The sequence below is a fragment of the Ruditapes philippinarum genome, unplaced genomic scaffold (genome assembly GCF_026571515.1).
Source record: "Ruditapes philippinarum isolate M1 unplaced genomic scaffold, ASM2657151v2 ctg740_1_1_1_1, whole genome shotgun sequence".
NCBI lineage: Eukaryota > Metazoa > Mollusca > Bivalvia > Venerida > Veneridae > Ruditapes > Ruditapes philippinarum.
Genome location: NW_026859466.1, coordinates 78,090 through 105,718, shown reverse-complemented (window position 1 = coordinate 105,718; position 27,629 = coordinate 78,090). Strand labels below are relative to the sequence as shown.

Genomic DNA, 27,629 nt, shown 5'->3' with positions numbered 1-27,629 from the left:
TTTTGTTTAGTTTAAAGTGATACTCACACTGTTATTAGTAATAGGCAATTTTCTAGATTTACTGTTGCAGGAAACATCCATCATCTTTTGATACTTTTATATTATCATTCCAAAGTCAAATTTCCAACATACTTTGTTGTTAACTTAGATTGATAGTTAACAAAAAATACATATTATTTTTAATTGAATAACTTAATTTTAAAAGATAGTCTAATAAAGAATATTCATATTTTTAATTGAGTTACTTACCGTAATTATAATTGATGGTCTAGTAAAAGAATTATTTTCGTTTTATTTTTTCAGGACAAAAAGGAAGTAAAAATAGGCAAGGTCGGCGGCAGAATCCTTCACCGAGTCCCGAGTCGGATTTAGAACGTGTATTTATATGGGATCTAGATGAAACTATAATTATTTTCCACTCACTGTTAACGGGGTCCTATGCTCAAAGATATGGAAAGGTACGTTTGTTTTTTAACCTTTAACCGGCAGAATTTGTATAATGGGTCGGCCCTTGCTTTAAATTTGGAACAGTCCATTTAAAGTTAAAGGGTTTTAATTTTGAAAATACAGTATAAAAATTGAGCTCCCATCAGTTTTGAGTCTGGTCACACACATCAAAGGCAAATTGTGTAGTAAATGTATGATAATTAGTGTATGAATTTGGCATTGCATTTGAAGGGGAAAAACCCTTTCTTTACACTGCTTGCAATAATATATATTGTTGTGTGTGTTTCGGAAAACTAAGTCTTTTATTTTAGATTATTATGTAATTATAAAAGGTTGTATTTAAAAATTTTCTGTTTGTTTTGAGGGCCTTTCATTTGAGAAGATGGATTAGCCTTTGTGGTTGTCGGGTTTCATGAAGACTAAACAAATTTATTGAAAATATGAATTCCTTTACCTTGTGTGTTTATTGTCTAGTAGATAAAACGGGGCAATAGAAAGACTACAAAATATCTGTGGAATATATAAATACAAAACATTAATTGAAGATGAGAATATTTTCAGTGGCAGGAAAATTTATTAGAAAAACAAAAGAGAAATCTGTGGAATATTTTTGCCACCTTTGTTCTGTAGAAGGGAATGATATGTATTTAACAACAAGAATTAGACTGGAGACATTCAAAGCAGTATGATCATTTCTTTTCCCTTCATGTTCTTCTGCTCATTTCTTTGACTGGTTTACTGATTCGATAAATTTCTGTCAAAGTTTGCCAGGTGTTTGTGTTTGCTTTGTAAACAAAAAAAAATCTACAACCCAGTCTACAAGAACATGTTCTAATTAATTTATGAGGTTCCTTAGTACATTATACAGAAAGGAAGGAAGGAAAATAAAAAAATGGAAAAAAAATCAAGCCGACTTTTTGTGCAATTTTTCTTAGAGAAAAAATTTTTAAAAACACAGTTTTGAACATTTTCTTCTTTGAATGAACTATCGTAATTTGGGCGTGAATTCATTGGCATTTATTTGTTTTGTAATAGATTGTATGTGCACAATACATACAACAATACATTATAAACAATTCAGAACTGGAAACTTGTTTAAATTAAGTATTAAATCTTTTATATTTTCAAAGGCTCCATAAGATCTGTTTTGAACTAGGTTTGTGTCCATTATCAGCTATTTCAATGTCTTTGATGTTGAAAATTGTTAAAACGTATTGTTTTTGGGGCGTGCATTTACGGAACGCTCGCCTTCAAAGGTCTTCCGATATATGCGGAAACAGTCGATTCTTTACTGTCTCTTTACATAACATCTAAGTCAGACCCTCCCGAGTGCCGAGAACACCCAGGGACCGATTACATTGACAATGCTTTAATTTCCCATAATGCTCTCTGGTATTATCCTATATTTGTAGTATTGAAGTCTGTGACAGGTTTTGTGAAGGGCACTTGAAGTACAAAGCATTCTGAATTGTGTTCCTGCTTTATTATAATCAAACCTGTAACATCTGCAAACAAGAATGGTATTACATTGCATTGTTTAAAAAAATTGCGTCTGCTTTTTTTGTTTGATAAAAATTACTTCTGCGTTTTGTCATAACAAAGAATAATAATAGGTTTTTTTTATGTTTTTCATCATTTTTATATCTACAGAAGATAATTTTAAGTTGACTATTCCGTTTGATCCGTTCATGCTCATTTATATTTCATATTTCATGCAAAAACCTTTGAATTTCGTTGTCTCTCATTTCTGACGTAATGGTGTACAAAAAATACTGTTTCAGTTTTTTTTATATGAAAATCGTCGTCTGCTTGGAATAACCTAATCTTGTCCAGTCAGAACTTCATCAATTATTGAATATACTAAGTTTGTTATTTACCAAATCATCACTTGTATTGACATTAACAGAAAATCAATGGTTTAACATGGAAAATTATGCAGATCTATTAAGTACGGATATTAAATCAACAGATTGGGCTGACAGCCTAATGGTCGAAATCTGTTTCTTTCTGAGTAAATATAGACCCGTAATGATTTTTGTTTGCAATTTTGTTGTTAAGACCTATTCTTCCAGTCTACACAAGTGACAAATATAAATCAAGTTGATTGTATTTTATCATTTCCTCTTGATATAGATGATGAAGAAAATATTGCATTTTTTCATTGATATAAGCATGTTGATTTTTTTTTCATTGATATAAGCATTTGTTCTTCTGCAAGCTTGAGTATACCAGGGTATGTGGAAAAAAATGAGTTTAATCGATATTATGTTGGACATATTTAGGAAAAATATTCTTGACTAGTTGAAATGTTTAAAATATTTGCCATTTTATGAAATTCTAGCGGAAATTTCAAGCATTTACTTTAATCAAGTTTCATCACTAAGTGATTGTCTATAAACGGGAATTATTTCACTTTTATTGATAACATCTAAGAAATGTGGGTCGTGAGTTTCTACTCAATAAAATAATGTTATTGTCGGGATTGAGGGAACAGGAGAGATGTACTGCGATGATTTTTAATTTTTCTAATAGCTCATCTCCAATGTCATGTTTGTAAATGATATTACACTTTAGTATTAACGCAATCATTATTATATTCATACGCAGAAAGTCCGGGTGCATTTTATGACCGTAAAATTTATTGTCATATAAACATAGCATTCTTGCAGCATCTGTTGAAAATAACAGAAATTCCAGAAAAAGACATATAAAAAGCATTCCATTACCTGTGTATTTGATATTTTGTCTTTCAAAAATCATGCAAACTAATTTTTGACCCTTATTATTCATAATTCTCAGGAAATAGGATATTGAACTGTCTCTGAGTCAGTCTTGCCTTGTCAATGAAAGTGTAAAAAGGTCAAGGACGATTTTTTTTGTTCCTAATTGCATGGTCAAGGAAAACCATTAAGTGTCCTTGATCACCAGCTAGGAAGGTCAAGAACACCTGAAGGACATTCCATTGTATAGCAAACACAACATTATGAAACAAGTATGGTGTCTTCTGTTTTGCAAGAATATTACATTTTTTGTTCTGTTCTGAAGACCAAACAAAAAAATAGAAGCTCTAGAGAAGGGGGAAAAGAATGGTTTTATTTTCAAACAACAGAAAGAAAATTCTCTCATGATTTTCAGACTTAAATTATTAGCTGCCGGATTCTTATTTTTTTATTTGTTAGACAGAATAAATTCAATAGAACACTTTGATCGCATTGAGGTTTTCATAATCTGCTATTTTAATTTGAGCATTATAACAGACAGGTTTTCTTGTTTTCATGATTAATAACATAACTTATCTGTTGATACAATAGGCTGGATAATTACCCCCGGCAATTTTCCCCGCTTTTATTTATGTTGCATTTATGTATTTACATTTTCACAGTAAAATCGATTTATAGAATACATTAGTACATTAGGCACATTTAGATTTCCATAATTTCATAATTTTGCGAATTCTCTTCAATCAAAATGAGCACTTAGTACCGCGTAACCTTGTGAAACGAGAATTAGTGGTCAATTATGCCTGTTTATGTTCAGGGGAGTGTTAAAATGCACTCTTCTTACTGCCGATGATTTTGTTAAAATGTAAAACACTAATGGATTTTCTGCAAATTTCCCTGTGTGAACATTTCAAGCATTAACATTCAATTAAGCACCATTGCTTGGCATTTAGGGAGCAATTATGTATAGGGGCTCAATAATAATGGGCTGAAAAAATGACAAGTTTTTATATGTTTAACGGATTGTTTGGGTTCGTGGGTACAGCTTTGAGCTTCGGATATTGGTCATAATATTATCTTTTAATTGTTGTGAAATCTATTTTTAGAAAATTGTAAATGCCATATGAGTCATTTTATAAAATTGTATGATTCAAATCGTGATGTTTCATACAAATTTTATAATTATTTATAATTTATTTGTTTTGTTTTTTTCTGTTATTCTTTTTATGACAGTGAAATTTATTGAAAAAGTTTGTTTGTTTTTTTTTTTAAATAAAAAGAAATGTAAAAAAACAACACATGTGTATATTTTTTAATTACTCTTCATGTAAAGTAAATTTGTTAAACTGAATATCAAAGAAAATTTGATTAGAACTGTATGATGCAAGGCAGTGTGTTGTATTGAGGAACTCAACTTGTATGATCTAATTTATCACGTACCCATACAGCTTTTGCGACTCTGTAAAAATGGTATTTCATGGCCGTGCATATATTTTGACGTGACGTAATTTGTGTTTTATAAATGTATCGTAAAGACGCGCTAAATGTTAGTGTTACAATAAAGGCGCATCAATAACAAAAAAAGTTGTTTTTTTTCACTATAACAGTTCTAATGTTGGTTATGTTATAAATAGAATATTATATTAGTGTATGAGATTCATTTCTATAAATTTATTTAACTCATTGAAAAAAATGATATGCTCACCACAGGCTCGCATAAAATAATTTTATACAACTCATTCCATAAAGTATTATCTCATTCAGTATTAAATCCACACTCATTTAATATCCTCTATATGTTATATTAAAATATAAAAAATAAAAAATTATGAAACATGGACAAAATATAACTTAAGATTTATAATTTATCAGAAAAAGCTCTGTAAAGAATTGATAGATTTACTGTAATTCTAGTACAATGTATTTGGTTTGCCTCCCGGTGAAAAATCTAATATCAAATAGAACCTATCTTTGTACTCAGGAATTTTTTAGGTTTTGGTATTTCCTATCATTACAAATGTTAAAATTAAACATTACAATGTTAGGGTAGTTGGATTATATAACCGGAGACGGCATAATATTCCGATATTCTGTAGATCGCAGACACATTTAAAATAATATATTTCCTAGAAATAAATGCGATTGTCAAATAAGATACCAGATTGAGTTCTTGCCATCCTGTATGGGACTTCTTAAAATATAACTTTTTAGGAAAATTTATTTCTTATCCCAAAAAAAATAAAAATAAATGCTTTTGCCTGGTGTAGTGTTTATTTCTTGAATTAAACAATTATGTTTCTATACTGATAATATATCTACAGGTATTTTTAATGCTACTTATCTAAAAATCGTAAAACAATAGAAAGTTATTTTCAAATAAGATAAAAATCAAGCTCTAAATTTTGTAGCAGGTTGAAGTCTCTACCACGCACGCGAATCCTCTTCCTCCCCCCTCAAAACCCAGCTCAAGACTTGAAAAAAAAAGAAGAAAAAAAAATCAATTGTATATTAAAAATAATATATAACTTTATTTATATTTTCAGGATCCCCAGGCCTCTGTACAGCTTGGCTTACGGATGGAAGAAATGATCTTTAGTTTAGCAGATACTCATCTATTCTTCAATGATTTAGAGGTAAGTTCTTTTTTCTTGTTAATACACATTGTATTAAATAAATAAGCAATGCTAATCATATGTTTTTGAGTGAATATGATTAAAATCTTTGACCTTCTGATAGGAAGGTGACACCTCTTTACTGAGACTTTGATCAGCCTGATCGATACACTGATAAACTATGGCAATTTCATGAAATCATTCTAGTATGATTTCTGTAATAGACAGATGTTTATGTTATGAGTGGATAGTTACTGACCTTCAGTCTGACAGGTTTTCTGTTCATGTTAAAATAGCCAGAAATTTCTCCTGCAAGCTTCATTAGGCACTTAATTAACAAATTTCCACCAAGGCCTTGCTGGAGGTGTTAGGTTGCTCACATTGGTCAGTTTTGATTAGATAATATCAGTAGTTGTGAAAAATGATATTCATCCTCAACATCCTCAGTGAGAACAGTATGGACATTTGTTGTACTTTGGCAGATAGGCAAAATGATATTGCTTGTATGTGTACTCAGTTGGGAATAGCAGTATGCAAGTATCCAAACAGTCTGGTATTTGCCCAATTGAAATGTATACCCCAGCCAGTTCAAGTGCATTATGGGTAGAATGATACATGTTGATCGGTCTCAGTGGAGAATGTTTATATAACAGTGTAAATAACAAGTCTGGTCAGCGTGCCTGGGGCTGGCGGCACAATGGTGTCAGATGTTACTGGCATGGTAGATAAGGGAAGATGTGTAAACATGCTCAGTTCACTAGGATGATGAGTTTGAGCTCTGGCATTTACGCTACAAATAACACTAATTGACTATTTCATTGGTTTATGATGTGTGAAGTAATTAACAGAAAATAAGGTACCGGTATATACATTAGATCGTAGACACAATAAGAAATGGTTAGAGTCTAATACAATATAAATGACAGCATTTTTCTCCGTATTCCTTTGGCATTACCTCATAAAAAGAAGTCTCAAAATAATGAGAGGATGAACTTATAGAATAATGTCGGAGTATAAGTTGATTGTTAAGGGAGGCTGGGATGACAAGGAAACTGATTTAGAGAAAAAGTGGAACCATAGTTCAAGCTCTGTTTAGCTTCAAGGTGTCCCTGGGGGTACTGGCTGGTTGGATAAGTCTGCCAGAGGGTCTGGGGTTGGGTTACTGCTAGAGTAATTACCCTATGATTTAGCCATGATTATGTCAGGGTTGTTTTACTAGAGGCTATTAGCAATTGAGGAAGACAAATTGGAAATTAAGGAGAAAGAATCTAAATGAAGTAAGGACGAAAATTCAAAAATTAGGAAAGGAAAAACTTGTTGTGGTTTCTGTATTATAATTTTTTTAATATAAATCATAAACTTAAATCTCAGAATTTGATACTTCAGGAAGCAAATGAACAGATTTGTATTTGTAGCATTGTTGTACTTCATGTGATAGAATAATATGATACAATGTTGCCACTTGAAATTGCTTTTCACGGTGGTAGTTAGGATTGAAGAGTTTTTACACAACATCTCCTTGTATTAAGAGCACCCAGTATGCTGTAGGCTATCAGGATACATTCTCAAGATGTTCAAGGACCCTCTTACATAGCGTATAAACAGTTTCCATCATACTTCATCCACTTCATGTTATAACTCTCCAAACGCACATAATCTCATAGAAAATATTTGCTCAACCGTAATGTTGCTTTTCTTACGGGAGAAAGTGCTTTTCCATTAAACATGTAAATGAAATTGTATTGGAGTGCGTATACAAGACGGTTAATGATCAATTGTCCATTACTGGTCACTTTTACTTGTCAACTTTGTGATTGGCCGTTTGACCACATGATTGTAATAGACTGGTCACTTAATTAAGTCCATTTATGGATCAGTGAAGCGCATTATCAGTATTGGACATTGACACCTCGGACAGCGGTCACAAGTGGCCAGGGACGTTGACCATTGTCTGTCATGTCATGGCAAATTGAACATAATTTTTGTCACATTTTCCGCTGAATTTCAAGTGAATTAATTGAATGATAGACTCTCCAGGGTTTCGCGGTGAAAGTCAGATGGTTTGCTAACTAGGATTGAATTTGTCCGTAGTGTATAAACAGACCTTAGGCTAGCCTGCTGCGGCTTGCATTGCGCAGGCATAGTGACAGTTTGCCTTTTCCGTGACATGTGACAGCGACTGATTTAAGAGGAAATATTTCGACTCAAGCAAGGAATGTAAGCAGAAAAGTAATTTAGGAATTTTATCATTTCTTCAGATGACCTAAGGATAGGAGGACCAAATAATGAGAAACTAGAAATGTTTGCAGACACAAAATAAATTGCCCATTTGTCCATTTTTCTTTTCTTTAACATTATATTGAACATTCATTTGAAATTGATGCCAATTTTTATCTCTTTCTTTAGGTATGGTTAAAATTTAAATATGCAAAAGGAAAGTACATATCTACATTTTTGAGCTTTACATATGGTTAAAATTTAAATATGCCAAAGGAAAGCTTTTGAGCTTAACATAGGGTTAAAATTCAAATATACAAAAATTAATACACTTTTGAAATATTTTATTACTACTGACTTGAGAAAAAATCTGAATGAAAACAAATTTTTTTTCTTGAATATTTTTACTCGCCATTCACCTCCTATGTCTTTCGGATGAAATGTTTTCTTAAGCAAATGAAGAGCCTCTGGCAAACTGCTAACAAAATTATATGAAAACATCGTCATGACAGGGCCCTCTATCAATCTTTATATCAAGATTCTGGTTAGATACTTTCACCCGTTTTCACTTATAACAAGATAATTGTCCCTGTATATAGTTTTTTTCCGCTTAAGAAGAATATTGAATTATAAATAGATTTCTTTTAATTGCATAATTATGTATTTGAATTTTTGAAGTTTTTATACATTTTGTTAGATTAAATATTTAATATCCTTACGGAAAGTTAAGTTTTAACTTAATATGTAATATAAATAAGCGGGCATTAAAGTTGCAGGTTGTTTCTTTTTATGAATAGGAGATTGTTCGGTGATGTTTTTTTTTCTTTTTTAACGATTTCTTTAAGCGGAAATTTATTTACAGTTTACGTTGTTATATGGTCTTTATCTAGCCACATTTTCTGTAATTATTATGCAAATGAGTTGATGAAAATTTTATGGTACAAGTGATTACTGTCTTGTAACACTGGGTGTCACAATGTGTTAAATTCTTCACACAATTCGAGGCCACATCAATTCAAGTGTGATCGTTCTGTATTATTGAAATAACTGGCAGATTATGGAAATAACCCGTCAGATAAGATTTATGCTTGTCTGAAGAAATTTTCTCTGATTAAATAAGATTTTACCAGTCCTTTTCATTCGTTGTTACTGAATATTAAAGAGGGAAATTATCCAATGTTATTTTATAATAATAAGATTTCTATTTTTACCTAACCCGTCTAAATTTGTAAAGTGCACATGCCCTGTGGGTGCAGTGTTATTGTGAGAGGTGTTCAAGATCAAACTGCTTAAATTGAACAACCAAAGTTATAAAGCCTTGGTCAGACTGCACGGACCTTCAGATGTGTGGCACGCCACTGACCTGACTCTGTATTGACAGCATAAGCAAGTTACACGTTCAGATGTTCGATCCCACTGGCCTGACTCAGTACCAATAGCATAAGCAAGTTACATTTATGTTGAATACTCAAAGGGTTAACCTATATTAATATAATGGAACTTTTTTCTCCTGGAATATCGTAGCAAAATTACAGGAGGAATCTTTTTTCCAAAGAAAACCCCTGGCAATAAATGAAAGGGAAAAGTTCATGGGGATTACTTAGTGTGGCAACAGGTTGCTGGTTGGTAGAGATGGTACATATTTATCATGACATTTAATACTTGAGAAGGTGGAAACACTTAAAATTTCTGCAAATTCCGACCCTAATCCAATACAGCTTCCCCTCCTATCAAATTTGATTTGACAGATACAGCTCTAAGGGGTAATTCGTTTCAATTTGAAACACTTTTATTTCAAACAAGCAAAATGTGAAAGAAATTTGGGTCTTTTTTTGTAGTTAATTTGAGTATTTTGAACTCAGATTTTTTTTAACTTCATCGCAATTTTATCTTTTGCAGATTAATTTTTTTAACATCTTTGTCTCTTTTAATATCTTACTTTGTTCATTTTCTTTTTAGACTTAACATCTTCCGACATAAAAATCCGAAGCAATTACATGTTGTTGCAGTAATATATTTGATTTGTATGGGGGAAAAAACAAAAAATATTTAAAATGTAAAATAAATTAACATTTATCATAATATAATAATGAAACTTGAATCTTTTTTTTTTTGCCACAGTTTTCTTTGGAAAAGTTTCCTTATATATTTTATTGTAGTTTCCTTATGTTTTTTTTGCAATTTTTTTAAATTCTTTTTTTCAGAAAAGTTTCAGTACATATTTTTGCTTGGTTTTTCTCAGAAAAGTTTCTTTATATATTTTTGCTGAGGTTTTTCTCAGAAAAAAAAACAAAACATCTTTATATATTATTGATTAGATGTATTGCCTTGGAAAATGTTTCATAGCTGGATTATACAGAAAGATAATAAACGAAAAATTGTAAAATATTTAATAATTGTGAAACTTTCAGTTGACAAGGTTTAGAGTCTATACTGTTAATGGGTTGGAAACAGTATTCTATAATAAAGATTACTGCTGTATTTAATCAGTAATTATTCATTCATGCATTATTCTTGCGTTTTATTGATGTTCGTATCCATGTTTATACATGTATTTTTCTGCTAGAATCGGTTCTTTAATTGATACTCTGATGAATAAAATTGATGTTTGCTGGAAGTAATTTATTAAAGACTTTACAGTTTTATTGGTATTCAACAAGCCTTGCAACCTGTACATTGTAGCTGTCCAGTTAGCTTCATAGCTAAAGCATTGGATTGTAAATCAGGTGACCCCTGATTTCAATTCCCGTATATCGCAGGTCACTTGTTGTGATTGATCATGAAATCCCTTCTGAAGTCGGTCATTCACACTGCACCTCTGCTCTTGCGTGTACAGAAGTAATCAGTTCCTTGCAAAAATGAAGGGAACTAGTTCTGGTAAACTGCTAAACAGCCAACCCAGAAATGATGCGGTGGCTAAACTTTGCTCGGGTAAATTCAATGTGCCGTGATCCAGAGTGAAAACTACCAACACCACCAGTACCAGCCTACACATCCATGTAGCCTGACCACCCTTGGTTTCTTTTAAAAAAATTGAATTGAAATCACTTAAACTTACAATGGACTGTTCCAAATCCAAAGCAGGAATAGTCCATTAATACAATTAAGCCAAAAAAGTGTCACATTTAATTGACTTCATGTCTCCTTAACAAGTGTTTAATAATTTTTATCCTATACATTAATCATTATAAAAGAGATTTTTAAGAGATAATCTTAAAAAAAATTTCCCCTGTATTTATATATTTAAAGTAATCATACCTATATCAATGAAATGAAAGAAAAAGATAACATGCACACTTATTTTAATTGGTATAATTTATGTTTTAAGGAAAGGCAGGGGAAAAAAAATGCAAATGCATGCAAGGTGATTTTGAGACAAAAATTTGGTGTTTATCATTATTCATGACTAATAAATGCGACAATGTCTTATGTTGTTATTTAAGTCCAGTGACTTAAGACAATAGTGCATTAAAGCCCCCCAAAATGTGTTTGAATGAGAACCACATGTTAGAAGAATGTGGACACTCATGAGAAAACTTGAAAATACCAATCTCATCTGTCAAAAGTGATTAGCAGAGCTTTTCTTTGACAAGTCCATGCTGAGATCTACTCACCTGTTAGTCTTTTTTTAACTAAAATCTTGTGATCTGTACTATAAGTGGGTACAGGGGTTTATTGGGTTTATTTAAGAAAAAAGGGTGGGGTTGTAGATGGGGTGAGGGTGAAGAGTGTGAGGCGTTGGAATAATTTTACAACTAGCATGATATTATCTATTGTTGTGGTTATATGATAAATGTAATTTTGAAGGAGTTATGGCCCCTTACTTATTTTATTTCCCTAATTAATGCTACAATGTATTCTACTTTGTAACATGTAATTTGTTAAAGTTTGGGATTCCCTTAAAGTATTCTATTTTACATAGCATTTTCCTATTTATTTCAACAATTTTTGATATTATACAATTGTTATTAATACACATATTATTTTGTTATTGAATGAGAAAATGTAAAAAAAACCAGAGCCAATTAATGTCTTCAGGGAAAATTTTATGTTTTAATTTATTTTATAAATTCCACATGTGTGCAAGTTTGTCCAAATAAACCCCCTGTTGACCTGTAGCCACATCCTGGCAACTGTAAGGTGTCATAAAGAATTTAACATATTTATTTAATTAGTGGACACAGCACACCCTGTATGACCAGAGTATTGTCAAAGGGACATAATTCATTTTACATTGTATTCTACTGCCTTCATTGGTGTTTGCCCACAACCATAAAACTGATTTCTTAATGTAGCAAAAAAAAAATGTTTTATTGAATTCCACCTTTTTGTCAGTCATGTAGGAAAATTGTCAGTGAAGGATAGTTAAATTTGGTGTTAGAAAGTTCTATGAACTGAATTGTGGAGACATTGAAAGAAGTTCCACAACCGGAATTGTGGGAAAGTTGAAAGAGACTGACTTTGGTTAAGGAATACAAACATATATTCATAAATAAAAGTACAAATGTTGAATGTGACATGTTGTGAAGTTATGATGTTTGTATATTTTCAGGAATGTGATCAAGTACATATTGATGATGTTTCATCAGATGACAATGGACAAGATTTAAGGTAAACCACTGGCTCTCTTTAACCATTCACCTGAATATCTTAAATAGACTTGCCCAGCTTCCATTTTTGGAACTGTCCATTATTAATTTTAGGGATATCACAGTTAAGAGCTTGGTCAGACAGACTGCATGGATGTGTAGGCTGCTCTGGGCTCTATACTTGTGGCAAAGGCTTTATTGATCAGAATTTAATTCTAGAAGGGTAACTTGTGAACACTTGTGACCAATATGGTGGCGCAAGGAACCAGTCTAAAGTAAGGTCAGTCTGCATATTTATTCACATGCTGTAGAAGCTATTTGTCTTATTAAAAAAATACGCAAAAAAATACACATTTTTTGTAACAAAGGGAGAAAATACATCTTTTAGGTGAAACCACACAATTTTGAACCTTCAGCTTTGACTTATTCTCCATTTATTTGATTAAGACTTTAAATAGAAGAGAGACAGCCTATATAGATCAAACTGTCAGTCAAAACATGGAACACTGGGAGATTTGTGAGAAAAACCTGCCCAGTCCACCTGCTTTTATTTAACTAAATGATTCTGATTTATTTATAAATGGTTTCTATAAACATACAAACGAGTTTTTTTTTTCCTTCTTTTTTTTTTCTTTCTTAGAACCCAAAACATGTTTTACCTAGTTCAAGAAACATCTGTTTTCTAAATCAAAATCATTTTCTTTATTTTTGACACTTAAAACATTGAGTTGTGATACAAAGCCATCTGCTTATCATGAGCGAAAGAAAAAAAAACTTTCATCCCGGGCTTTACCTTATCTATACCACTTGGCTTTGCACTGTTAAAATTCCGGTGTTTTTGTGAGAATAGTCTCATCCATCATCGGTACATAATCACCATGCACCCTGTTTATACCTTTAAGCCGGCTTTGATAAAATGGTTACCCCCCATTCCATCAAGTTGGATCCATCTTTGATGTGAATTTTATCACTGTAAATATGCCTGCTAGATAATCCGACATAAAATTCAATAAAATATCTACTTTCTCTAGTTATAGACCAATATTGTTTGAAGGAGTAGAGCTCTCTGAAAACAAGGTATTTTTATATAGATAGAAAATATGCAAACCTTATTTAACATTAAGCCTGCTAGTGGTCGCTGAATTTATCCATGCAACCAGTGCAGACCAAAATCAGCCAGCACATTTGTGCCATCTGATCCAAGGTCTGTACTGTTTGCTATTCAGTCAGTACGTTTTGAAATTTCCTAATTATACCCCCACAAACGAAGTTTAGGGGGGGTATATAGGAGTCAGCTTGTCGGTCGGTCGGTCGGTCGGTCGGTCGGTCCGTCGGTCGGTCCACATCATGGTTTCCGGACGATAACTAGAGTTTGGAATGAGGTATTGTAATCAAACTTGGTATATAGCAACCTTATGTGGAAACTCCGGTTGGTATTGCATTTGGACCCCCTGGGGTCAAGGTCAAGGTCACCGTTACTAAAAATAGAAAAATGGTTTCCGGACAATAACTAGAGTTAGGAATGAGATATTGTTATCAAACTTTGGTGTATAGGTTGGTCAGTCGGTCGGTCCGTCGGTCGGTCCACATCATGGTTTCCGGACGATAACTAGAGTTTGGAATGAGGTATTGTAATCAAACTTGGTATATAGCAACCTTATGTGGAAACTCCGGTTGGTATTGCATTTGGACCCCCTGGGGTCAAGGTCAAGGTCACCGTTACTAAAAATAGAAAAATGGTTTCCGGACAATAACTAGAGTTAGGAATGAGATATTGTTATCAAACTTGGTGTATAGCAAGCTTATATGAAGACCTGGGTTGGTATTGCATTTAGGCCCCCTGGGGTCAAGGTCAAGGTCATGGTTACTAAAAATAGAAAAATGGTTTCCGGACAATAACTTGAGTTAGGAATGAGATATTGTAATCAAACTTGGTGTATAGCAAGCTTATATGACGACCTGGGTTGGTATTGTATTTGGACCCCCTGGGGTCAAGGTCAAGGTCACCGTTACTAAAAATAGAAAAATGGTTTCAGGACAATAACTAGAGTTAGGAATAAGATATTGTTATCAAACTTTGTGTATAGCAAGCTTATATGAAGACCTGGGTTGGTATTGTATTTTGACCCACTCGGGTCAAGGTTAATGTCACTGTTCCTGAAAGTAAAAAAATGGTTTCCAGACAATAACTTGAGTTAGGAATGAGATACCATGATCACACTTGGCATAAAGCAAGCTTATATGAAGACCTGGGTTGGTATTGTTTTTGGACCCCCTGGGGTCAAAGTCAAGGTCACCGTTACTAAAAATAGAAAAATGGTTTCCGGACAGTAACTAGAGTTAGGAATGAGATATTGTTATCAAACTTGGTGTATAGCAAGCTTATATGAAGACCTGGGTTGGTATTGCATTTTGACCCCCTGGAGGTCAAGGTCAAGGTCACCATTCCTAAAAATAGAAAAATGGTTTCCGGACAATAACTAGAGTTAGGAATGAGATATTGTAATCAAACTTTGTGAAAAGCAAGCTTATTTGGAGACCCCAGTTGAGATTACAATTAATTGAAATATTTCTTTGTACACAGTTGATAGTTTGTGTTGAAATTTTTCTTCAGACTACTTATTTTTCAAAAAGTTGCTGGTGGGGGTATTAATCACCTTCAGTGATAGGTCTAGTTGATAAATGGTTTTGTCCAGATTAAAAGACAGACAAGTACTTTTAAAATATTTTGCAAGGTAAGGTATGGTTTTAAAAAGAAATCAAAATTGAACAGGACAGCAGGTTATATTTTAAAAATAAATGGCAATGTTGAAAAAAAAATATATAAAATATGATACAAATTTAAGAATATTCCCGATTTAGCTTGATCATAGACAAGAAAGAAAAACTTAAAATTTATGTCATAAAATGTTTCTGGCTAAACAAAATACCATGTTCTGGTTGACCTTTATTTTTCTTCAAAATATCTTATTTACAATCATAATTCAATAAGAATCAAATAAAATTAGCACTTTGCTAAAAGATTGATCTTGAATACTTTTTACCTCTTGTTGTACTGTGTAAGCAAATGGAAAAAAAATAAAAGGAAAATCTATAAAATTATGTAAGAAAATGTAGCAAAAAATGAACCTAAACTGATTAAAAGTAGCTTCATTTGTTTGTTTTTATGTAAAACAAAAGCCACTTAATTAATTGAATCAATTTGAGTGGTGGCATGGCCGAGTGGTTAATTCTGGTTCAAACCCTGTCAGGGTAAGCCATTTTTCCCAGGAGCAAGGAACTTTATACTCATTGCTTAGTACTGCTTGGTTCCAGGAACGGATTCAAGTGTTTCAATAACGTTATAGCACCCAACACAATTAAACTAAAATGTATTACTAATTTAAAGAACAAATTACAACAATATATTGTTTATATGAGAGTTAAGTTGTTATTGTTTCATATTTATTTATATATTAATTGAATATGTTCACAATTTCAGTACGTATAATTTTGCTGCGGACGGTTTCCGACAAGCAGCAACTAATGCCAATTTGTGCCTAGCAACTGGTGTACGAGGGGGAGTTGACTGGATGAGAAAATTAGCATTCAGATATCGCCGAATAAAGGAACTGTACAATACTTACAGAACCAACGTTGGAGGTACGTGTTCTTGTGTTCTTTACTTTTTTTCCTAACACATTAACTAACTGTGATAATGACGTTACCTAGGCCACTGGAATAAAGCCAAAGTCTTAAAACAGCCATATAGTCTGACCAGACCCTTTATTGTCACTTGATTTTCTTTTTGATTACAAATTAATTTAAGTTTAAAGCTGGTAAGGCCTGTAAAACAAAGTAGTATAGAGTAAAAAATTGAATCCTAGTTTCCTTTTTACAGAATAGGAAAACTGTTTAAAAAACCCATATTTTCGTTGCTTCTTCAAAAAAATTTTTAAAAAAACATTTTTTTTTCAATGCTTGTTCAAAAAAAAAGAGTGAAAAATCATGCCTTTTCTTTCATTTTAGTTGTATTTTTAGTTGCATTTTACAGCATTTCATGATAAGAGTGAAGTGCGAATGTTGATGTCTAATGTTATGTTAATGTCTTGTGTTGATAGGTGTTATAGGACCACAGAAACGTGATCAGTGGGTTCAACTACGTCAAGAAATTGAGAGTCTTACCGACAACTGGTTAACACTCGCCCTTAAATCTCTTAGTATCATCAATTCCAGGTATGTATACATAACAGGCAGTCTTACCTTTTTTCGTAAACCTGATTAAAGTTCTGTTTTGGCCGGCTTGCATTTGTCCTATAACATATGAGTAAGAACATATGATATAAGAAAACGGCTTCGTAATTATAATGTTTAACCCTTTAAACCTCCGCCTAATATCTTAAATGGACTTGTCTTTCTTTCAATCCCGACATGGCCATTCATCATTTTTAGGGAGATTTTCAAAATTTGTATTGACTGAATAACAAACAGTGCAGACCAGGATCAGACGACATGGACATGACATTCAAGTTGATCTCCGTCTACACTGGTCACCATCGGGAGATTCTGTAACGACCTGAGTTGGCTTATAGTTAAAGAACTTACTGCCCTAAAAATTTTGCTGATGGTGCATATATATTCATAGTTTAATTGTTTTATGTGTACATGTATTTAGAAATAGAGAATGATGAAATTGGCCAAATTTAAATAATTTCTTGACGGTTTGAAAGGACTTTAAACTAAATATGATTATACTTTAATAAAAAAAAATCGAAGTTGTGTTTGGTTTGGTTTAATATGCCAAGCACGTTTTGCTGGAAAACACACTTAATTATGTTTGCATGCTGAAATCTTTGTACAAAGTATCAAATTCATAATTATAAAGAAATTAGGTACAATAATGAACCTTGGGTTATCCCTGTGTAAATAATTAATGCCAAAATACTATCCTGATATTGACGTTTACGTACAATTACACTGTGGCATGAGGAATGGTGGCAAACAATGCTAATTAGGAATATAATTTTAGTCTTGGGCTTACGCTATAATTTTTCATGTGATGTTGTATCACAGAAAATTGAAGAGTATGCTCGCAGAACCTGCTGTTTTATACACTGAAAATTGATGCTTTCTTCTCAATACATGTGTATTTGTTTTTTTCCCTTTCCTTTTTTCACACTATATACTTGTTGAAGGATTGGTTTGAGTCTTTTATAATGAAACCATAGGATTAATAGGTCAGATGTTGAGAATCAATGCCCTATTTTGTACTTTATTATTATTATTATTTCTTTTATAATACAAGTATATTTTTGTAAGTAATGCTAGTTTTGTCTCCATTTTTGTCATACAATTGGATAATAGAGGCTTAATAATTATGATTTTCTCTATACATTTTGTTCAACATTTTTCTACAGTATACTAGTAGTTTTCTCTCTCCAGGGTTGTCTGCAAGTCACATACCTAATATGATAGTTAGCACACAATCCTTGATATAAGATGTAAGCACTCAAAAAGTTCATATAGTTTTTATGAACTTTTTTCATTTTTTTTTTTTACCATATATATAAAAGATTACCATTATATGTAGAATTATGTGTTTTATGTTTATTATTTATATTATACATTATATATATGTTTATTTTCAGATCAAACTGTGTGAATGTACTAGTCACGACAACTCAGTTAGTGCCTGCCCTAGCTAAAACCTTGCTATATGGCCTTGGTGGTGTATTTGCTATAGAAAATGTCTATAGTGCTACTAAAATAGGTAAAATATTGTAAACATACTTTTTCCTATATGCCCAAATCTTTCATTAGTTTAAAAGTTTTCAAAGTGGCTCCATTGTAGAGTGGTCAGCTTCAAACTGCTTGCCCCTCAATGTTAGGGGTTTGAATCAAATCCCCACTGGGACTTTGGGTTCTTTCATTCGGAAAAGCTATCATCTTACATTCTACTCAGGTGCCTGTTCATGCCCGAATTAATGCATGGAAGGGACCTGAGGTTTTCCTCCACCAGTTAAGCTTGAAAATCTGCTGTGTTGGTGTGAATGATGTAAAACCCAACCAAAAAAAAAGAAAAAGTTTATTTTAGCGTACTTATGATGAAAGACCTTATTAAAACCACTCCTGAGTCCACATCCTTGAACTTACCAGTACTGGTGTCATATTAGGAATCTTGATCATGAACACAATGTGATCTGTGATTAAATGGCAGACACCTTGAACACTATGCTTTCTATACACTCTACCCATCTTATGTGGATTTTTTCTGTAAAGTAAACCTTGTTAAATTCCACGTCTCAGTTGAATATTAGTCCATTATAATGGTAGAGCATACATGAATGATTTTGGTATTTGGAAGTTAACTTTGGAATCAGAAACAGCATGTATATTTTGCTAGTTTTTCTCCAAAAAAAATAAAATAAATGCCTTGTTGTTGTCTTTCAGTGTCATGTTTTGTTACATGAAAGAACCTGATGGTCCTTTACAAATCACATTACATATAAACTTAGAAAAAAATAACGATTCATAAAGCTTAGTGTCTTGTATTTCAAAGGAGCATGACTTATCAAAATGAAAAAAATTCTTATTATGTTATTCAAATAACATATACAACATGACTGATGCAAAAAAATTACAGTCGAATAAAAGTTGTATATCTTTTATTGCATGTTATTGTGAAGTGATTCTTCTTCCACCTCGTTTAATATCAAAGGTAATCTGATGAAGTGTTTTGTCTTTTTTAATATGAGAATGATCCAGGTGTGATTTGGTTAAATTTTTCATTTCATTGTTTGCAGGTAAAGAGTCTTGTTTTGAGAGAATCGTGTCACGATTTGGAAAGAAATGTACGTATGTTGTAGTCGGAGATGGTCGCGATGAAGAGGCTGCTGCGAAACAAATGACCTGGCCTTTTTGGAGAATTTCTAATCATTCCGATTTAGCCGCTTTACATCATGCACTAGAACTTAGCTACCTCTAGACAAAAAACTTTACAGAATCTGTTACAGTGCGTAAATAAGACTTTTGAAATTTTACACGGGAGTTTGTGCCGGCTATTTCATAGCAATATACAGCTATACAAAGTTATTTATGAGACTTTATCCAGTTTTTATGGATGATGTCAATCCGTAGATGACCATGTGTCAATGAATTTCTATGGATTTGATGCAGATGAGAAACATTGTTGTTGAACCGTATTGTAATTGTGCAAAAGTTCAATGGTTTTTGTTTAAACTTTTTTTTTAAAAACTTTGTGTTTTGGTACCTTGAGATTACTGGTTTGTTTTGCAGAGATTTCATGCAAGATTTTATAGAAAAATGAATGCCGTCTGCAGCATGCCTGACTCTAAATGAAGAGCTAAACTCGTATGTAAATGTGAACTTACAAAATATGAAAGACATATGTGTAAAGTGCAAGACAGACATATGTGTTATACATATGTGTAAAGTGTATGACATATAAGAAAAGGTGTAAAGCAAGTGGAAAGAAGTGATTATGTGACACTTACTTTTGAAATGTGATAGGATGTCATACAGAAATAAATAACAGTTGTTGAATGGCAGACGTAATTTTAACCGGAAGGCAAACATCTTAATGAACATTTCATGAACATGTCATGAACATTTCATGAACATTTCATGAACTCTATACTTCATTACATGTGCAGTACATTTCATATTTTCCACTGTAAACTGAACATTTTTTAATGAATATTCAGCATTAAGGAACTGTCTGTGTGACTGTGAATAGTGTAAGAATAAACTGTGTACAGCGTCATATATAAAGAGAATAAGGCGTGGTGAAGTTGTCAGTGGATTGTGTAAAAGATGTGTAAATGTGAAGAATTTTATCTGTACATAATCTACAGTTGATAAAGTCAGGAAAAATGACAAGTTACCATGGATTATCTAGGTGTATTTTTTTTCTTTAAATCATATTGTTTGAGTGATTTGGGTTTTATATATATATATATTTGTAATATATATATATTGTTGAAATGTGCCATTTTGTATTACGTTTTAGTTTGTTTCATATATACATATATATATTTACACATACTTAACACATGTTTATTTATCCAGACAATAAATATTAGAAGTACGTTGTTACTGAAATGAAACCCCACAGTTTTTAGATATTAAAATCCCAAGAATTCATGAAGTTAATTTCTTGTCAATAAAAAAACATGACTGGGTGACTAACCTGTTGACCCATTTGTCATTTTTTTTTCTTTAATAATGATTTTTTTTTTTCGGCAAAAAACAATATTTTATATTTTATAAGTTTCAGTTTTACATCTTTTTACAGTATTGTTTCGTATTTGCTATCATAATCTAAATTTATTATATTTCAATTTGATTTTACTATTATTGTTTGTTATGTTCTCATCAAGGGGATGTGAACACCCTTGTGTGAAAATTTGTTTATTCTAGGAAGAAAAGCAACTACGTGTAGCAAAGTTTTGCCAGTTTTTTTTTTTAAATATGATGCAATTTTAATTTTAATAGATTTATAAAAGCTCGGAGAGACATCCGTTTAGAAAGTCTGTTCAAGCACAGGTTTGAAGATTAAAGTCCTGTACGTTCCTGGCAATATATATTGCGGAGATATTTTATGCAACAGCTTTTCGTTAAGTTTCGATTATGCACAGTTTCCGAGTCTGATATTAGAAAAACTATATACTCATGGTTCCCAGATTAATAAGGACACAGTCTTGGTCTTTTATCCTTTTATGCAAACATTTAGTTTTAATTCTGACTTCAGTTCTTCTAGAATTTGTGGTTCTGAAAAAAGAACAATATTCATAGTTTGATGACGGTATTTCAGCAGCATGAATTGATGAGTAATGTCTTTTGATTAAATGACTTTTTATATGTATTATTTTTTTGTGTCTTTTTTTTTTTACATATCATCATTTTGTTATGATATTTTATTGCAGTATGCACACAAAATAATTGTTATAGGTATAAATAAGATTATACCTTTCTTACAGTTTTTTCAAATGTAAATTTAAGGGATTTTTTTTTTCACTATTGTCTTAGTAAGATCCCAACAATTTTTTTTTCTCAAATGAAAAATATTTATTCTATTGAAAAATTGTATTCATACCAATTTAAATTATTTCCAGTGTTTGACCGTGACCACCAATTATTTCAGTTTATTCGATACATAAAAGATTTATATCCAGGGTATATTTAAGAGTTTGACCCATTAGCATCATATTTATAAGGTCAAATTATAGGAAGAATACTTATAAAATTTAAACCTTCCTAATATTTTTAGACTGCCACTTGATTGTCATGCCAGATCATACATTCACAAGGTGTTTTTTATGTCTACTTTCATTGAAGTTAGCATTTGTTAACAATCCATATATTACTCATTTTATGAGTAGTGACTCACCATTCAAAAAGACACCATAATTGATTGTATTTTTGTATAATAATAAAGATAAGTGTTTTGTTTTTTGTCAAGGGTCAGTTCTATTTATCAGTGCAATGACAGTAGATATATTTTGTAAGTTTTTTTTTTTCTTTCATTAAATTTTATCAGTATTTAGGAATTGCAACATTTAAGGTCTTTTGTTGTTGTTGTTTTTTTACCAAAATATAAGAGATCTTGTTATTATTTTGCTAAATAATAAACAGCTTTAAGAGCTAAGGCTTACCTGAAATTTTAAGTGCTCCATGACCATTTGAATCTCAGACTTTGTGCTTGAAATAATAGCCAGCGTGTTATTTTTATGTAATGATTAAATTTCATGTTTGTCCTATTTATAGTAACAGAATTCATATTTTGATCTAATTATAGTAACAGAATTTCATATTTTGATCTATTTTTAGTAACAGAATTTCATATTTTGTTCTATTTATAGTAACACAATTTTGTAATTACCAAATTAAAAAGATGATTGAAAATTTACTAAAGGGAAAGGGAAGTAACTGATTTCAGCCAACTTGTTATTTTAATGTTGATTTGTTTAAACTGTATAAAAGGCAGATGTTGCGGCAGACAATCATTACGTGGAAGATTAATTTACAAGAGTTTCAGCATTTTAAATATGGCAAAATTAGTATCTATGATGTCATATTTTGTTGTGTCTGCTTAATGGAATATCACAGTAGATTCCAATTTTACAACAATTTACTGTTTTAAATACTTCTTTATGATATTTGACATATTTTGTATAACTTATATAACAGTTTAATTATAAAAAAAGAGATTTTTAGATTTTTTTCACCTTTTCTAAAATGTTGTTGACCTGTTTTAAAGGTGATAGGTAAAATAATGTAACATTATATGCTGTCACATTGTTCTCATTTTATGTCACATTTTACTGAAAGACGAGTATATTTTTTTTTAAGGGTGTCACTATATACGTCACTGCAATTATAAATGCAAATATCACTGGTCTGAGATAATGGGAGAACGCAGTAGCAACAAATGTAATAAAGGTATAAAAAATATAACGATATAACAATTATGAAAAGAATTCTATTTTTTGCTTATAATTTTGTGACATGATATAGTGAAAGATGAGAAGGGAAGGATACTATATTTGAATATGATTAATCAAACCCACCAATTAGTATTACTGGTTTATTTTCATTTTATAAGGTTTATTGTCATGCACCCGCAATATTTCCCTGGAGCATATACATATAGTTGTGGGTTGGTCCTTAGATTTCTTTTGTCACAGTACCTTTACGATTGAATTTGGAAGATATTGATGTGTTAATTTGGAAGATATTGGATGTGCTTGTATCCTCCTTTGGACCTTTACCCTCTGGTCGGGGTTTCAGGTCAAATTGAGTCAAGGTCAACGAGGCTTGCTAAGTATAGATTTTCTTAAAATTAACTCGGAAGGACATGTTTTTTAAATTTTGTGAAAGCGACATCAGGGAGTTGCCATCAGTGTAGCCGATAATCTTTATTTTGTTATCGTAATATATTCATCTTAATACCATTTCTTATAGAGATTTAGTAAGCTTCCAAATGATCATGATCACTAACAAGTCTTGTTCATCAGCTGCTTTACAAATTAAAGTGTAATATTTAGTAAATGGGTCAAACTATGTGAGCTATTGATGGATGTAAAACCTAATATCTTTCATACATGCAGTACATGTACAGCCTACATCAGCTTTTTGTTGTTGTTTTTGTTGTTAAGAAAATAGGGGAAATTAAATGAAATTGTTCCCCCCACCAATATATTTATTACAAATGTCTGTATCAAAATTTTAGGTATATTTGTACTACATTTTCTCCCATTTTATCATATATATACAATTTTTCTGTATATTGTTCAAAGGCAAAACAATTGGGAGTTGCATTACAATGTATATTTTAGCAACATATTTTCTCATTATTATGTAAGACTTCATTGTACATTTTATATTTTAATATTTGACCAAGCTAGTAAAACCAAAGTCCCTTTTATTAATGAAGTATTATATCTTTATATGATGTTGTATATTTGAATTTCATATATTGCTTTCTGTTATAAGGAATTTCCATTCAGATGTGGACATTCTGAGTATTTTGTAAAGCCTACCTGTTGTTTATAGACTGGTCCTAAAATTTATTTTTTTTTGGAAAAAAATATAACCAGTCCACTTTTAGGGGAGTGAAACAAGCATATATTAATCATGTCCACTTGTGGTTAAGGTGTCTGCCTCTTAACCCAGGGATCATAGGTTTGTGCCCTTCTTAGGTCAGATCATGTTTCCTCATGTGGCACCAGTACTGGTAAGTTCCAGGAAGTGGACATGATTAATATATGCTTGTTTCACTATCAAGCTAAAAAAAATAAGTTTAAGCCTTACTTTTATATACTGAAATTTATTTTTTAGTGTTAGTGTGTGAAAAATACTTTTGAAAATTGACCTATTTCAAGTTAACTATAAATTGTGGATTTTTAAAGATGTTTCTTTTTATCTGATTTTTCAAATCTGTCACTCAAGATTTGACAACCAAAAAATTTGCAACAAAATAACAAAGTAAAATAGAGCCTCAATAGACAACAGGTAGATAAGTAATTATTTTTTTATGTACAATCAGTTTTGTGATTTAACAGGAGAGAAGAAGAATGGTATTTGGTGTTTTTGTGTCTTATCATTTTATAAATCCTGATTACATTATGTATTATAAATATTGAAAGCAAGAGAAAATAAATATACTACAAATCTTATATTTTCTTGTCTTTTTTAAATAAAAAATCTTTTGCCCTTACCATGGACAAGTCATCTGAAATTGACTTGTTCGTCTTTTAAGCTGGGCAGAAACATTGATCATTTATAGAGGGAAATTTCAAAGTAGTGATTGAACAGTGCAGTGCGGACCATGATCAGATGGCACATCTGTGCACTAATCACTTTCGTAATTCCAGTTCCAATTCAAAAGTTATTCAAGTAATTCTTAAAGGGACTCCACTGAGATTGACTTGACTGGAAATAAATTTCGGAGATTTATTTTCCACTTGTCGATGTAGGTCTTGAACAATAACTTGAGTGCAAAATTTAAGATCTATTGTTCTCTTGTTTTTCAAAAAAAAATAATTCAAATTGTGAAAAAAAGACCCAAAGTTGAAGAGTTGAAACGCTTTTCACTAAAATCGGACTAAGAATGCACAAAAATATGACTTTTAAAAAAAAGAAAATTATTCCTGAATATAATTTGCAATTATCTTTTGCATATATGTCTGATTTAGGTGCCCCAGGTGATCTATTTTAGGAATTCAAATTTTAGGCTTTATGATCTTAGTAGTGTCCTTTAAAAAAAATAGTAATAACATTGTGATTATCTGGACCGAGTTGCCCATAATGTGTTTCTAGTGGCAACATTAATTAAATCTATATAACACATATGGAGGATTATTGTGCTACTTCAGTGTGTGCCCACTTGTGCGTGACATTATATATGGGGGGCCACAAGTGGTTAAAAATGTGGTCACCAAATGTAGTACAATCACTTTAAGACAGAAGAGTTTGCTATTTCAATATTTTATGTGTTTGACCACCTTTCGATTAGGCCAAATATAACAGAAACCTGTCTGGAATGACCTGTGCAATTTTAATCTTTTTCAATTGTGCCCTTGCAGGATTCACATTGCTTTTAACTTCAAATTATATAATACTAATATATTTGCTTTTAACCTTTAATAAAAGAAAGGTCAAATGGCAATTCATTATGTAAGTGTACATAATGTATAACAAAGGTCTTTATGGAACTTCTACATTATCATTTTCTTGGCTAAATATGCCTTTGGTTTCAGCTATTGATAAAGCTTTGTCCTTCCAATTACTTTTTATTAGACATTTATTTTGCGTCTTTCAAGAACTACTTTCATTGAGTATGAATAAAGATGTGATAAGTCTCAGTTCTGTGAAAGGTTTAATGTTTTTTTCAATCAAAACTCTGCTTCTGTATAGAAGGAAAGATCTTGGTCTAAAATTTATTTGTCTCTGTCTGTAATGTACTGAAATTTGTACTATATGAATAGGTTTTTTTCCTTGTATTTCATTTCTTATATAAATAAAAAAACTTTTTTTACTTTCTCAGCTGTTTATCGTCTCTTAGTATCATGTCCATCAAATCGTGCATCTGTCAATCAAATTTAATGTCTATTTCATGGTACATCAAGGAAATTGAAAATACACGTTTCCATAAAATGTGTCAGTCTAGGCAAATGTTGCGATTTATCTGTCTGCATGGAAACAATGAAGAATTTATTATTTCTAATCTGTGAAAAGTATGCAAAAAAAAAGCAATTTAAGTTGATTTATTGAACATATTGTCATTACACGTTAAGTTATTGTTTTCTATAGTACAGAATATAGTCACGTTCCTATTACTCTATGTGAAGTTATTACAACATTTTTCTAGCATTTAATCAGAAATTTAGGTGCCATATTAGTTGACAAGTATTACTATTACATCAACATTACTGTTAAATCGTGTTCACTGTATCATTAACATTCCCCCACCTCAAATGCTTTACTGAAAAAAAGCATATTTTGCAATCATTCTATCCTATTTCCCAAGTCATTGAAAATTTTATTTTTAACAAAGTGGTGCATTGAAATTTTATTAGAAATTAACTGGTGTATCTTCATGACTGTAGTTAAAAAGACAATATATGTTTTTCTGCTGCTGAATTCTTATAATTAACTAGTGAACAAAGGCCACCAAAAGGGACAAAACTTGGGTCTTTATAGTGGCCTTATTTTGGATGTTAATACTGTATTCAATTTATTTAATAAAATGTTACCAAAAAAAGGCATTTATTTACAAGGTGTTCTTTATTCAGAGGTGGTCTTTAACAGAGGTTTGAGAGTATTCAGAACTACAAATATGAGTGATTCAGAAGTTTGACTGTATTAAGAACTACAAGTATGAGTGATTCAGAGATTTGACTGTATTAAGAACTACAAGTATGAGTGATTCAGAGGTTTGACTGTATTAAGAACTACAAGTATGAGTGATTCAGAGGTTTGACTGTATTAAGAACTACAAGTATGAGTGATTCAGAGGTTTGACTGTATTAAGAACTACAAGTATGAGTGATTCAGAGGTTTGACTGTATTAAGAACTACAAGTATGAGTGATTCAGGGGTTTGACTGTATTAAGAGTGATTTTCAATTTAACTATTGGGCAGCCAACAGTATACAGCCTGTCAGACTGCAGTCCTGGCTTTATGGCATGGACACGTCATCACACTGTAACTTAATAGTTTTGCGACTGATGATAAATTCTTCTTCGTAACAATGTACTCTACCTACTTATGGCAGCAGAATTAGATTCTAGGTAAGGTTAGAAGTTTGCAGCATATTTTTCTGAATTACCACCATTCTGTTATCTGTCTGACAATTTGCAGTTTAGAAAAAATCTGACCATTTTAGGTCCATTGTGATGAGAAAAAAAAGACAAAAAAGGTTTCTTAACCAGTAAAAGTGCCTGAATGAAAGTAAGCTAATGTCAAGTTTGAACCCTGCTTGGTCTGAACCATTGACTGTCCATACTGCCAAGTTTGAACAACTGCTATAACACATCTTGTAC

The 27,629-nt window shown here is 31.6% G+C and overlaps 1 protein-coding gene across 7 annotated transcripts in view; it reads left to right on the top strand.

The window, feature by feature from the left end:
- LOC132756610 (eyes absent homolog 1-like) overlaps positions 1–24,761 on the top strand; it is a 78,925-nt gene extending 54,164 nt beyond the window's left edge. For all 7 annotated transcript variants that reach the window (XM_060747734.1, XM_060747731.1, XM_060747732.1 and 4 more), the window contains 7 exons: positions 304–458; positions 5,711–5,800; positions 12,549–12,607; positions 16,067–16,227; positions 16,686–16,800; positions 18,213–18,334; positions 19,368–24,761. In XM_060747734.1, the coding sequence (XP_060603717.1) occupies positions 304–458; positions 5,711–5,800; positions 12,549–12,607; positions 16,067–16,227; positions 16,686–16,800; positions 18,213–18,334; positions 19,368–19,549 (884 nt within the window). In that variant the 3' untranslated portion in view covers positions 19,550–24,761. The remainder of the gene's footprint in view (positions 1–303; positions 459–5,710; positions 5,801–12,548; positions 12,608–16,066; positions 16,228–16,685; positions 16,801–18,212; positions 18,335–19,367) is intronic.
- The last annotated feature ends 2,868 nt before the right edge of the window (positions 24,762–27,629 follow it).